This window comes from Dermacentor variabilis, chromosome 11 (genome assembly GCF_050947875.1).
Source record: "Dermacentor variabilis isolate Ectoservices chromosome 11, ASM5094787v1, whole genome shotgun sequence".
NCBI lineage: Eukaryota > Metazoa > Arthropoda > Arachnida > Ixodida > Ixodidae > Dermacentor > Dermacentor variabilis.
Window position 1 is genome coordinate 27,266,716 of NC_134578.1, and position 12,901 is coordinate 27,279,616.

Consider the following 12,901-nt stretch of genomic DNA (forward strand, 5'->3'; position numbering starts at 1 on the left):
ATCAACATTATCATCATCACTATTATCATCAGCCAGATTTTATGTCCAGTGGAGGAGGAAGGCTTCTCCCGGCGATCTCCAATTACCCCTTTCTGGGGCTTCCAACCGATGCAGGTGTATGCCATTTCCTATTTTCATCAACTCATCCAATTTTCTGCCGTCTTCGACTGCGCTTCCGTTTCCTTTACACCCACTCTGTAACTATAACGATCCACCCGTTATTTATCCTACGCATTGCTTGGCCTGCCCGCCTCCATATTTTTCTCCTGGCGTCAACTAGCATATCGGCTGCGGCCTTTTGCTCTCGGATCCACACCGCTCTCTTCCCGTCTCGTAATGTTGCGCTTAAGATATTTCGTTCCGTCGCATCTGTATATAGCAGGTAAAAAGAGCAGACGGCAAAGTGTACCGAGGATGCTAATCTGAAAGTTGTCAAATGCCGGCATTCGGGCCTATTCGCCGTGTGTTCATCTCTCATGAGCCCACAGTCTCGCTACGGTTCTCTGATTGGCTCAAAACTCTTTCGCAGTTGAATTTCACAAAATGGCAGGATTTGAAAATGTCTAGACCAGGATCCCGAACGCCGATAAGAACGCATTACTGAGCGGATTGGCTTTTCATGGCTCTCTCTGGCATGGTTTGGGATCCAAGGACTGAAAGCGTTATATACCCAGATGCCTGCTCAGAGCAAGATGAACTGGGCACACTACTCTTCCTGATGCTTAATTGATGCCACTGGCTAGGCTGTCGTGCATAGACAACAGGCAACAAAGTACAACTCAGCCTATTAAGAAACCAAATTTGTTCTACGATCTTAAAAAAAAATAAATGAAAAGCTCGGTGCTCCGCTAGGTACACGATGACGACGACGATGATAATGATGATTATTTATAGCCATACTCTTGGAAACGTGGCGGTGACAAATAGTCACCTAACCTGCTTGAATTATACAGTTATGCTATACATGCTTTTCATTCTGCCATTTTGTATACGTCTCCTTAACATGTTTTCTCTTCCTCAAAGCTTCTCCGTCTACCTTGTGCCACTACCTATGCCTGTAACGGAGCTGGTGACACACAGGCACCGAACAATACGGGGAATTCTCTAGTGAGGTCATGGATGCCATACTGATGCCCTTATTCATAGCCTGTAAGACGTCGCTGGAGATTAGCTGGACATCAGGGGACCCGGATAACGCGCAGATATCCGCACTACTAGCTGCAATTAGGCCATGATAACCGGCGATGATATTAGCATATGCTCGTTGTACAGGGAGCAGCTTTAGAAGGGCATCTATGACATCATGGCCCGTTTTCACAAATGTCGCCGTCACATAATGCTGTTACGTTGTCACCTTAGTTCGCTCTGCGGATAATGAAAGAAAACATTCACTGTCAGTTTATATATTTAATATAGAAGCTTCAAACAGAAAGGTAGGTATTCAGAGTGGCATTCGCTGCTTAATATTTTGCTTTGTTTCAGTTAGTGATCAAACGATGTAAAGCATTGCAACGCCAGATTAATCATAAGCAAAGTATGCCTGGCACTGTTCGGTGCGAGGTATACCTTACTGGCTTCCCAAAACCAAACACTAAGCACAAACTGATGCATTAGAGCAAAGCGTTGGTTCCGGATAGTGCCTATCATTCATTAGATACCACACGACGTATCATCCTCTAGACAAGTCCTGTGGTGGTGAGGGATGCGCTGAACAGACAATCCACAAAGGACGCATTGTTGAAATAAGAAGGGCCACGTATTGGGAGTGCGCAACATGTGCCCCCTTGGTGAAGTTGAAATCGAAGGGATGTAAGTACTAAATACACAGAAGATGCTAAACGTAGATGCCCCGCAACTAATGGTTAGAGATAAGTGTAGATTGAAGATTTCACGCGATCCGACGAGCATGCATTGCATCTTTCTTTTTTTGAAAAATTAATTCATCGCAACTGATTTTCTCTTTTTTACGCCCTACATTCAGAGCATACGTGGGCAGGAGACCCGGTTCGCCGAGGAGACAAGCGTCAGGGAAGTGACCACAGCATCGGCTGGCGACGCATTACTGGAGGTAAGAGCGTTATTCGTGTTCCGAAAAAAATGTTAGATGGCTGGAGATCACGTTGTTGACGCCTCACTGTCGAAGGCGTCGAGAAATTCGAGCGTCGTCTCAGTGTAAGAATCGTTATAGAAATGAATTAAACCGGCCAGTAGCTAGACTGCAGAATTCACAAATGATACGTAGTTCACGTAGAGAACAACAACAGACTCGATAACAAAACAGTACATCTCACTTGTCCTTCATAGCATAAAAAGGCGTTTGAAATGGTACCCTAGGGAACCCACCTAAGTCCAGGGAATTCGAAGAGAGGAATTCACTTTGTGCTGAATCAGAAAGCGCCCTGCCAAACAAGCCGCAATGAGAGAGCACAGACTGCCACGAGCGACGGAAACCGATAAACGGCAGGGCGTCCCCATGACGCCCACGGAAGCGACCAGGCTGCAACGGCAACCTCAGGCTGTCGTGAACGGGCTTTAGGAAGACGTTTGACAGCCGCTGGAGATAAAGAATTGCCAAACATTTCACTGAGAACCTATTCGAGCTCCATGCAATGCGCGTGACCGCGTCTTGTCAGCACAAGCTGTCGCTAACAACGTTGGTCATCTCCGGTGGTTTCTGCACGAGCTGATTGTTTGGTCCACTGCCCTTTGGGTACAAATGAAGCGCAATACTGGCCACCCATGTAGCACTCAATTTCTTGAGCACAGTGCCCCCTATATTCCCTTTCTGATGCTCTTCCAGACAGAACAGCATTGAATTGTGTGTAATATATGAGATTTAGGCGCCTTGTGACTGTACCGGTTGCCTTTTCTTCTCCGTCGTGTTCTCTGGAGACGTTTGGCCCATCTCCCACTGTAAGACTATTACACCCTATAAAAGTTTTACAGTCTACTTTGTTCGTATATCTGTGTCACCTCCAACAATGATGGCCGTTATCGACTATGCGTGCATTTCCTGAACGCAGCGCACCCGGCACATTACTTTTGAGGAGTGCACCAGGCCTTTCAGTATGGCGTAGTGTTTCCTATAGAAAATGTAGTGAGCCCATAGGGTTGAACGAAGTACACTTGTAATTTGTGATCAACATTCTAGGACACAGACACAATAAACCTGCAATATTAACCTAGAAGTCTCACCTTTATCAGGGCTTCTCTATGTGACTAAAGCATATATATATATATATATATATATATATATATATATATATATAATGGCTGCCTCGTCAACTAATATAGATAAGGGGTTAGAATTGGGATATCTGATACAGGCAGTTCTTAAAAACTTGATGTGACTAATGAGAACGCCCCGAATATGGTGTACCATAAGGTGTCCGTAATTTATCAGGCCATGGTTCATTGTCTTCATTCATCTAGACATCATTACCGTCGATCTTGCCTCCCTCCGGAAGAAGTGATCGTGTAATACGATAACGATGGTTTCTTGCCACGCAAAGTGCGAAGGAGACAAATAATCCACAAGTTTACTTCTGCTTGGTTCACTTCCAACGTTCCCTGTCGCCCAGAAACACTCGTGTTCGCTCAAAACGTTTTCCACGGTCTGCCACCTCTGTTACTGCTTCGGCGCTTGCAGCCCTTTGCCAAAACCGAACGGGAGGAGGAGGAAGGCACTCCACCCGTGCTGACGGAGGAGCAGCGCACGCTGTTCTTCCACGACGGCCGACGGCGCATCGACATCGTGCTCGCCTACGAGGAGACGGGCGACAAGTTGCACGAACGCTACCGGCGCATCTTCCACGAGAACATCGTCGCCGAGGGCCTCGAGATAGAGATCGAGAACGCAGAGGTCAGTGGACAGGCGTGTAATCGACCCACCCCGTATTTTATTTTTGTTTTTTTTTGTTCGCTAGACAACAGCACAATCTTGTGGGAACCTTCAATAGGAGGCACACTAGAGGACCATGGCAGTGACAGTGCCATCAAGAAAGACGCTGAAGTGCGGCTCGGGACTCTAGCCGGGGCCAGAATGCCGGAGTTCCGACCCAGTTCTATCCCATGCACTTTATTTTAAAGATACCAAATATGGGAGATTTAATCGCCCCATAATGCTGGCTGTTACACGTGTACACGTAAAGATTACGATAAGGATATTACAATAATCATTCAATGAAGTCCCGATTATAGTTCCCAAGAAAGGGTTGTGAAGTCTTTCTGCAGGTGCATCCAAAAGTAATGCGCGAGACGCAATTTACAGAAAATACAAATGTGGTAAACAAACAATGCGAGGCAGAGAAACGAATATTGAGAAAGAAAACGAGGATGCGCGCGCGGAGGGAAGCTAAGCGTACAACATGATTATTTACACTTGTACAGAGCACAAGAAATTAACTCTGAAATATTTCAATACAGGTAGACGGCTTGCTACATAATTTTTGAAGTAAGAATAACAGTGATCTTAATAATTATTATAATAAATGTGTTACAATAAGAGGAAATGTCAGAAGCATGAAAAATATAACTGGGGTTAGCTAAAGACAGCAAACGCTCAAGATCCGCATACACATGATATACTTGTCTTGTATTTATATTATACGGTGTGTGCGAGCTATAAAAAAATGAGAGAATTGGTTTTGCGATCTATCTAATCTGATCTAATCTAATTATGAGGCACGCCATAGGAAGGGATTCCGGAAATTTCGACCACCTGGGGTTCCTTAACGTGCACCTAAATCTAAGTACACGGGTGTTTTCGCATTTCGCCCCCATCGAAATGCCGCCGCCGTGGCCTGGATTCGATCCCGAGACCTGGTGCTTAGCAGTCCAACACCATCGCCACTAAGCAACCGTGGCGGGTGTCCAAACAATCGAGCACCAAGATTTAAAAATATTCGAATGCCACGTAGCCGGATAGAACCAAGGTAATGTTCTTTGCCGCAGCGTGAAGGTACTCGAACAGTTTTTTCATTCCGCCTAATTAGATAATTAGTCCTAATTAACGATTGAACTACTCAAATTAAATTGGGCCAAAAGTGTCAATGAGAAAATTATAGAGGGACATGAAAAGCTCCTGGTACAGCTTTCCGTTGCTCAATAGGTGATACATAAAAGTGATTTTTTTTCCGAGTGCCAAAAAAGCCCGCGAATACACGCAAAGTCCCTCGAGAGGCCAGTCGCGCGCAATTTTGCGTGTATTCGCAATAGCCCCTTTCTAAATAGTTGTTCCAATCCTGAGCGTTCAGAACAAGGAAAAACAAAGCGCACAACAATTTCAGACACACAACAGTAGCGACCAGCACGAATTCATGCTAGCTTATCTGAGAGGTGAACTCAAGCCATGCTTCTGCGCCAGTTACTGAAACACCCAGAGCTTCTTACTCTTAACATTTGTCACCGTTGGCTGTTTTGCGCACTCTGGTTGCAGGACTCGTGGGACGGATACACGTACTTCGTGAAGGTGCACGCGCCGTGGGCCGTGCTTAGCAAGTACGCCGAGCAGCTGCACCTTCGAATGCCCGTCAAGGTTTGTGACGCTCAAAGAGAAAGGGCAAACCACGGGCCCCGTGCTCGCTTGCCAGGCTGTGAAACACATCATTCTTAACACGATTTCTTACACTTTTCTGACGCAGAAAAAAGGTCCAGCCATGGCGTTCCCCAAGATTAAGATCAAGCCTGGCGAGAAGCCTGTCTTTCCAGACATGAAAGCCGTGAGTCTTTGCCCATTATTGCATGACAATGCTCGTGTCAGTTTACGCGAATGCTGCTGCGGGAGGCAATAATAAGGATCCAAGACTAACACTGCCAATTGATACGAGCATAAAATTGCAACGCGTTCCGTCGTGTAACTAAATATCTCTCCTATTTCATTTTTTTCACGTTGCGATAATAATAACTGCCCCGATAGCGAAACCCTTGAAGTAAGAAAAATTTGAAAGTTGCCGGACGGAAGTGAACACGCTCATACGATAATTGTGATTTACCGTACTTGCGGTGCTGCAGTTACGGTCAGTCGTAGTGGCGGCGCCTTTTTCCAAGCCTGCGAGAATAGGCGTGAGATGACGGAGCCCCAGCCAGAATTATGATCCAAGGCATCAGTCAAAACAAGCCTGGCTTGCATTTGCAAAGAACGTTAGCCAAATACGGAATACCCACGAAGTTGTAAGCATCCGCTTTATAAGTAAATGCACTATCAAAGTGAACTGTGATGCATTTAGCGTTTACGATATCATCTACCATATCTTTGCTCTTATTAGTTATTTCTATGCCCCTATTTTGGCTAAGAGTGTTTCACCATATATCAGTCTCCTCCTCTTTTCTCACCAACTTCATTTCCTGCGTGCTGTTGTTGAGGTGCCCCAACTTCAAATGAGACAACAGATGATGCCCACATAGCACCCCTTGACCTCGATCAAAGTTACCGAAGCCAATTTCAAAGGCCGGAAGGTGCCGGAAAACTGTCAGGACCAACATGTTTGTACTAGCACCTATTAGGTGTTTTTTCCCTTCCAATATCCGTGTCTTGCCCTTCCCTTTGTCCCCATTTCTCTCTGACTCACTATGGTTAAGAGAACCGAACACAGTTGTGGCTATCAGTGCTTACTTTTCTAGCTGCCCTCCTTTCTCTTTCTAAATCGAATCATAGTTCGAGAGCGACTCCGTGGAGATCGAGGTGGTGGGCAAAGCGCCGAGCAAGAAGAAGCTGTCTCGGCTCAAGTCTCCCTTTCCCTACGACAAGAAGCTCATTCCCGACGAGAACGAATTCTACAATGCGGAATTCGTGCGGCAGCGAGAGCGCATGTGAGTGGGCGAGGGGCTTTGGATGTCCTGTCACCATCATCGGAGTATTTGAATTTATATTTTCTTCTGCTACAATTTATTGTTTGATTGCTTGTCCATGTACCGAACGTGCATAAGACAATACGATCTGCGATATACCGAAATACACCAGTGACCGACGGGTGATTGTAGTATAATGAATAAAGAATAAAGAAATATGAATGTGCGTTCATTTCCCATTTTTTCCTTGTACAAAATATCAGTTCAGTGTAGTGCAACCATAAATCATGCAGCTGCGCACATCGGAGCTAGCATCAGAAAAGTAGATTGTATTTCTCTTGTGATATGTGTGAGTGTGCCTTTACTAAACTTCGTCCGGTCATTCTGTGGCTGTTTACTAACTTTTCTAAAAACAACTGTTGCTGGAAGGACTCTCTGGCAGAGAGTTGGGAAATTTGGCAGCTACATATAATGCCTGGCGCTTCTCACTGCTCGGTTTATGATTTTATTTCTGTTGTTTGCCCCGATACACAGCGTAACAAAGTTTATTAGGGTGAATGAACCACAAGCTTCAAGGCGTAGGCGATTATTTTGCATATCATGGCAATGTCCACCAGCGCCAACAAAAGGCGCGGAAGTTAAAGCTGTTACAAAACAATTAGCTTTTTTGCGTTCTTCGCAGGTACCTGATTTCTAACAAGGACACCTTCTTCTCTCAAGCCATGCGCAGCCGCATGACGTGGGAGGTTCTCACTCGTGCCAAGTACGACGAGGCGGAGCACCAGAGAGGCGAGTCACTTAGGCCCACGATATTGTCGCGAAGAGAGTGTACCGCGGCCCTCTTTGCTGTCTTTCGGGGAATTTTGTGGGGTCCTTGACGCGGGGCAAACCTTTTTGCACAAATGACCTCGACGGCGCCGCGGACAGTGCTGCCGCGCGGCCGCCGCGCCTGACGTCACACCTGCACATGTCGCGTCGTCTTCCCACGCTCGGCTGTCAAAAGCCGATTAGGTATGGTCAGAGCGCTTTTGTGCACGGAGTGTTGACGCGACCATTTCTTGACCCCTTGAACTCTGCCGCTTATTGGATGATGTTGGCTTGCCTGATTGGTCGGAGTAACGAAGTAGCCCATTGGTGGAGAAAAGTGTCTCTTGGATGCTGGGGAAACTTATTTAAGGAATAGTTTGGGGTAGTTTAGAGCGAGCAAGTAGACAGCAGCAGACGGCGCATCTTCACCAGGTGCCGTGGATAGGTGCTGTGGTGGCGTGATTTGTGCGTTCGAGCTTCGGTGCTACGGATCCCCTCCACGTGGGGCCCCTCTCGGATGGTTGGATAGGATTACGGTGCGGATTCTTCTAGGCTCCAACCCGCTGTCTTCGATTCGGTGAGGTGTTCCGGTGGCGCTTTTTGTCCTTGGTTTTTTTCCAGTGTTTAGCTGAGAGTTTCTAGCTTCCTACCTTGTGTAGTGTTAGCTTAAACTTCGGCTAGGCGCGGGCGCCACGTGGTTTTTACCGCGATGGTGGCCCCTTCGCGGCTTCGGCCGCTTACGTTTTTCGGGCGAGTTCCGAAAGGCGCGTCCAATGTAGATGTTTGCAAGGCGCTCGTAAAGCGCTTTTCCTTGAACGACCTTAAGGCAGTGCAGGACTTTGGTGCAGGACGGTTTGAGATAACGTTTAAGAATAAGGCCGCGGTTGATCGCTTCTCAGCTGATCCCGCTTTGAAGGTTCGGGATGTGGAAGTTCGTTTTGAGTATAGAGGTGTGCGTGTGAAGTTGGTTAGGGTGTTTGGCTACCCCGCGGATCTTCCGGACCAGGCTCTCGTCTCCGAGCTAGAGGTCTTCGGAAAGGTTCACGGGATCTCCGAAGAATGCGTGCCCGGTTTCCCTGCCGTTGACACCGGAAACCGGCGCATTCGGATAGAGATGGCGCGGCCCGTTCCTAACCTTCTTCGTGTAGGTGAGCGTGTCGTTCAGTGTGAGTACGAGGGTGTAGTTAGATTGTGCCGTAGGTGTAACATGGCAGGACACCACGCCGCCGCGTGCGACGCGCCTCAGTGCGCGCGCTGCGGGCAGTTTGGCCACGCGTCCTGCGACGCGGCGTGCGTACGTTGCGGCGGCGACCATGCGGTTTCGGCGTGTAGTGTCCGCACCTACTCGTCAGTGACCGCGAGGCCAGAACAGCAGAAACCTGCCGTCGTGGAAGCGGTTACTTCGCCGGTAGCTGATACGGTTGCTGCCTTAGAGGAAGTAGAGAGCCAGGGCTCCTTGAGCGTGGTCGATGCCGCCGAGCGCGGCGGCGATTCCGTGGATGCTACCGAGGTCGTTCCCCCTTCCGTCACGGCAACTTGCGAGGGGGCAGCGAGCGAGGAGGCTGAAGCGGCGGTCGCTGTCGCCTCCGTGGCGGGTACGCCTCTCGCTACGCCGGTCGCTATCTCTGGCGCGTCCGAACCGCTGACTGGCGCGACTGACACTGCTCGTCGGTCGAACCATAAGCGTAAGAGCCGGCGCGCACACCGCGCTGGCTCCGCTGCCAGGGCGGCGGCCGCGGGGCTTGAGTCGAGCTCGGACGAAGGTGGCTCCCAGGGCTCGGAGACTGGCCCTCCAGAATTTAAGCGCAGTGCTGTTGAAACGTCCGATTCTGATACTGAGGTCCCATCGGACGCGGAGGGTTCTCCTCCTTGTCCCAATTGCGGATGGGGACATTGCGAATGCTCGTTGCTCTCAGACAGAACCTATGAGTCTACTGATGAGGGGTCCCCATCTTTGGAGACCCTCTCATAAGTAGTCTTTGCTTATTTGTCACTAGCGGCTAGTATTACCTAATACTAGCCTGCTCTTTATTAATTTTCCTAGCTCTTTTTGTCTTCCTTTGTTTCTACTAGCTCTTAGCTAATCTCTTTCTCCCTTAAAATGGCTTCTTCTCTCACCATAGCTACCTTTAACTGTCGTGGTTTGTCGCGTGCTTCTAAGCAGTTAGAGGTTATTAATTTGGCTAAATCCAAAAAGGTAGATATTCTTGTGCTTCAGGAAACTTTTATTCATAGGCTAGGCCAGATCAGCCACTTCGACCGGATTTTTCGCACTCGGTCTTTCTGGAGTTATGGCGCGACGGGCAGTCGAGGTACGGCCATCGTTTTGATGCCGAATTTCGACTGCCTTGTTATTCGCCATGCCAGGGATTCCGAGGGCCGCGTCTTGTCGGTGGACCTTGATTGTGGCATTCGAATTGTTAATGTTTATGCTCCAACCCGGTCTAAAGATCAGAGAGAGTTTTTCGCTACATTAGAACCCTACTTGGTAGGTCCCTCTCGGCTAATCCTTGTAGGCGACTTCAACTGTGTGTTCGAACAGGTTGATCGCATCCCGCATAGAGGGACTCCAAACCAGAAAGATAGACGTGCAAATGTTGTACTACGAGAGCTCGTCGACGGGCTGGGACTTGTCGATGCTTGGCGTGTGCTTTGCCCTGGTCAGTCAGGAATGACTTGGACAGGAAGAGGCATGCAGAGCCGCATCGATCGTTTTTACATCTCGTCGTCACTGGCTCCTAGTATGCATTCTTCTTGGTTAACTCCTTCTGCTCTTAGCGACCACAGCTTCCTAATTCTGCGGTTCGCCGATTCTAGCATAGTCCCGCAAGGGAAGAGACCGTGGCGTCTGAATCCACGTCTTCTAAAAGACAGGCAGGCAACCGCAGAGGTATCATCCATTCTTTTTCGATCGCTGCACAATAGAGCGAATCTAAGTGGTACAGAATGGGATGACGTGAAGGTCAGAGTGCGTGAGTGCTTCAGGTCTTGGGGCAAGCGTCGAGCGCGCGAGGAGCGTGAGGAGATTAAAATCGTCTCCGACGCGATCCTCCTGCTCTCGAGGCCACTGTCCGGCGGTCCTGGAGTTGCTTCGGCGCTGGCCTCACTCCGAAAGGAACTTCGGATTCTCCTGCAGCGACGCTGGGATGGCTTGAGGGCCACAACCCGAGCAGAGCTGTGGGAAATGGAAGCGTGGTGCAGCAGAAACGTCCTACGTAAACATCTCTCAAGGAAGAGCACAACTCTCTCTTCCCTAATAGATCCAAGCGATGGTAGCATAGTCGATTCACCAGATGGAGTTCTTGCACTGGCGAGGCAGTTTTACATGACCTTGTATGCCGAACCAGCTGCCACTCCAACTGCGTTTCCTTTTGCTTCGCCAGCTGAGCCGCCGCAAGTGTGCGACTCAGCCATAGATGAGGACGAGCTTTTTTCGGCATTGAAGTCTATGAAGCGTAATCGCAGTCCGGGATCCGATGGTCTGACAGTCGAATTTTATGTTAAATTTTGGACACTGTTAGGGAAGCCATTCACATCACTGGTGAACCGGCTACTCAGTGAAGGGACTTTGTCAGCGTCTCAACGAGAGGGGTTAATCACTCTCCTTTGTAAGGACGAGTCGAGGAGCTCCGATCTGAGAGCATGGCGTCCAATCACACTTCTGAACTGCGATTATAAGCTCATAGCAAAGTGCCTGTGTATGCGACTCACGCCAGTGCTCAGCACTGTTTTGGGTCCATACCAGGCATGTTGTGTCCAGGGGCGCTCTACTCAGCTTCACGGTATAGCACTAAGGGACCTTCTCCTGTGGGCAAATACCAGGAAACTTCCAGGTATTCTTTGCTCCTTCGATCAGGAGAAGGCTTTCGATATCATTAGCCATAGGTACCTTTTCCGTGTTTTGGAAGAGGCTGGTTTTAGTGTAGGTTTTAGACAGATGATCCAAGCTTTGTATTCTCGACCGACTTCTGCTGTTCTCATACGAGACCGCCTCTCGGAGGCGTTCATTGTGGGACGTGGTGTGCGACAGGGGGACCCGCTCTCACCTGCCCTCTACATACTCGCTTTTGAACCGCTTCTGCAGAGGTTGTCTTGTGACAGCAGAATTGGCAGGTTCCTACTTCCACCAGGTTCCCCCCCGGTTGCACTCTTTGCCTATGCAGACGACTTGTCCATTGTCGTCCCGGACGAAGCATCAGCTTGCGGCGTCCTGGAGGTCATGGACAGTTACTGCGGGGCGAGCGGTGCAAGGTTGAATAGGTCGAAAAGTGCAGCAATGTACTTGAACTCCACTCCTTCCAGTCCGCAGCCCGTTCATGGTCTCCCCGTGAAAACGCGGCTGCGGATTCTAGGCTTCCAGTTCGAACCAGATGGTCTCTCTCCCGAAAACTGGCAACAGGCTAAGGAGAAGCTTGAAGCCAGGGTTCAGGAATTCAGCGCGTTGTCATGCCCTTTGACTGCTCGAGCGACAATCCTTCGCTCACTTCTGTTTTCCTTTCTGACGTATGTGGCGTGTGTGTCTCCTATTCCAACCCGAACCAAGCTTATCTTGGAGAGGGTCTTGTTTCGCTTCCTCTGGAAGGGTACAACTGGTTGTGTAGCTAGGCGGGTGCTCAAGTTGCCCAGGGACAAGGGAGGACTCGGAATTCCCGACCTGGGCATCGTGGCTACTGCACTACACGTCAGGTGGACCCAGGTCGCTCTTAACTCGGATATGCTCCTAACTCGAAGCTTAACTTCCTTCTTTCTTAGCACCCGACTCCGCTTGTTCTCGCAGAGCACATTTTCCCACTGTGTTCCTCGTTCAGGTACCCCGTCCACCATTTATGCGGCGGCTGCCAACTCTTTGGTAAGCCTCCGCAAGGTTCACCCAGGCATCGACGTAGTTTCAGCTCCACTCCAAGAGTTAGTGGATATCCTCACCCCAGGACTCCCCCCACATTGCCAAAGGTACGACCTGTCGATTCACAGGCCAAACTGGAAGCTCATTACGGCCGGTTTCCTCGACGCCAGGCGAGCCACCTTTATGTACCGCCTGGCGCGAGGGTGCCTGCCGTTGAGCTACAGGCCCTTCACAGCCATCCCGGCTCGTGGAGTGTGTCCTTTCTGTGGCGCTCGTGAGGACTCAGTTCATATCTTTACGCAGTGTTTGCTTCCTGCAGCTCTTCTCCAAAGAGTTGCTAGTCTCTTTAGGCTCCCAGGCGTTCCTTATGAGACAGTCCGATTTTTGCACCCTTTGCCCAATCAGGCGATCAACCAGTTCGTGCTTCTCCTCGCCGAGTGCTCATACCAAGTTTGGCTGGCA

At 49.2% G+C, this 12,901-nt stretch overlaps 1 protein-coding gene across 1 annotated transcript in view; it reads left to right on the forward strand.

Annotated features, from left to right (window-relative positions):
- LOC142564503 (anoctamin-4-like) overlaps positions 1–12,901 on the forward strand; it is a 68,391-nt gene that overhangs the window by 25,447 nt on the left and 30,043 nt on the right. The window contains exons 6-11 of the mRNA XM_075675522.1: positions 1,982–2,068; positions 3,650–3,862; positions 5,438–5,536; positions 5,643–5,720; positions 6,656–6,810; positions 7,472–7,578. Of these exons, the coding sequence (XP_075531637.1) occupies positions 1,982–2,068; positions 3,650–3,862; positions 5,438–5,536; positions 5,643–5,720; positions 6,656–6,810; positions 7,472–7,578 (739 nt within the window). The remainder of the gene's footprint in view (positions 1–1,981; positions 2,069–3,649; positions 3,863–5,437; positions 5,537–5,642; positions 5,721–6,655; positions 6,811–7,471; positions 7,579–12,901) is intronic.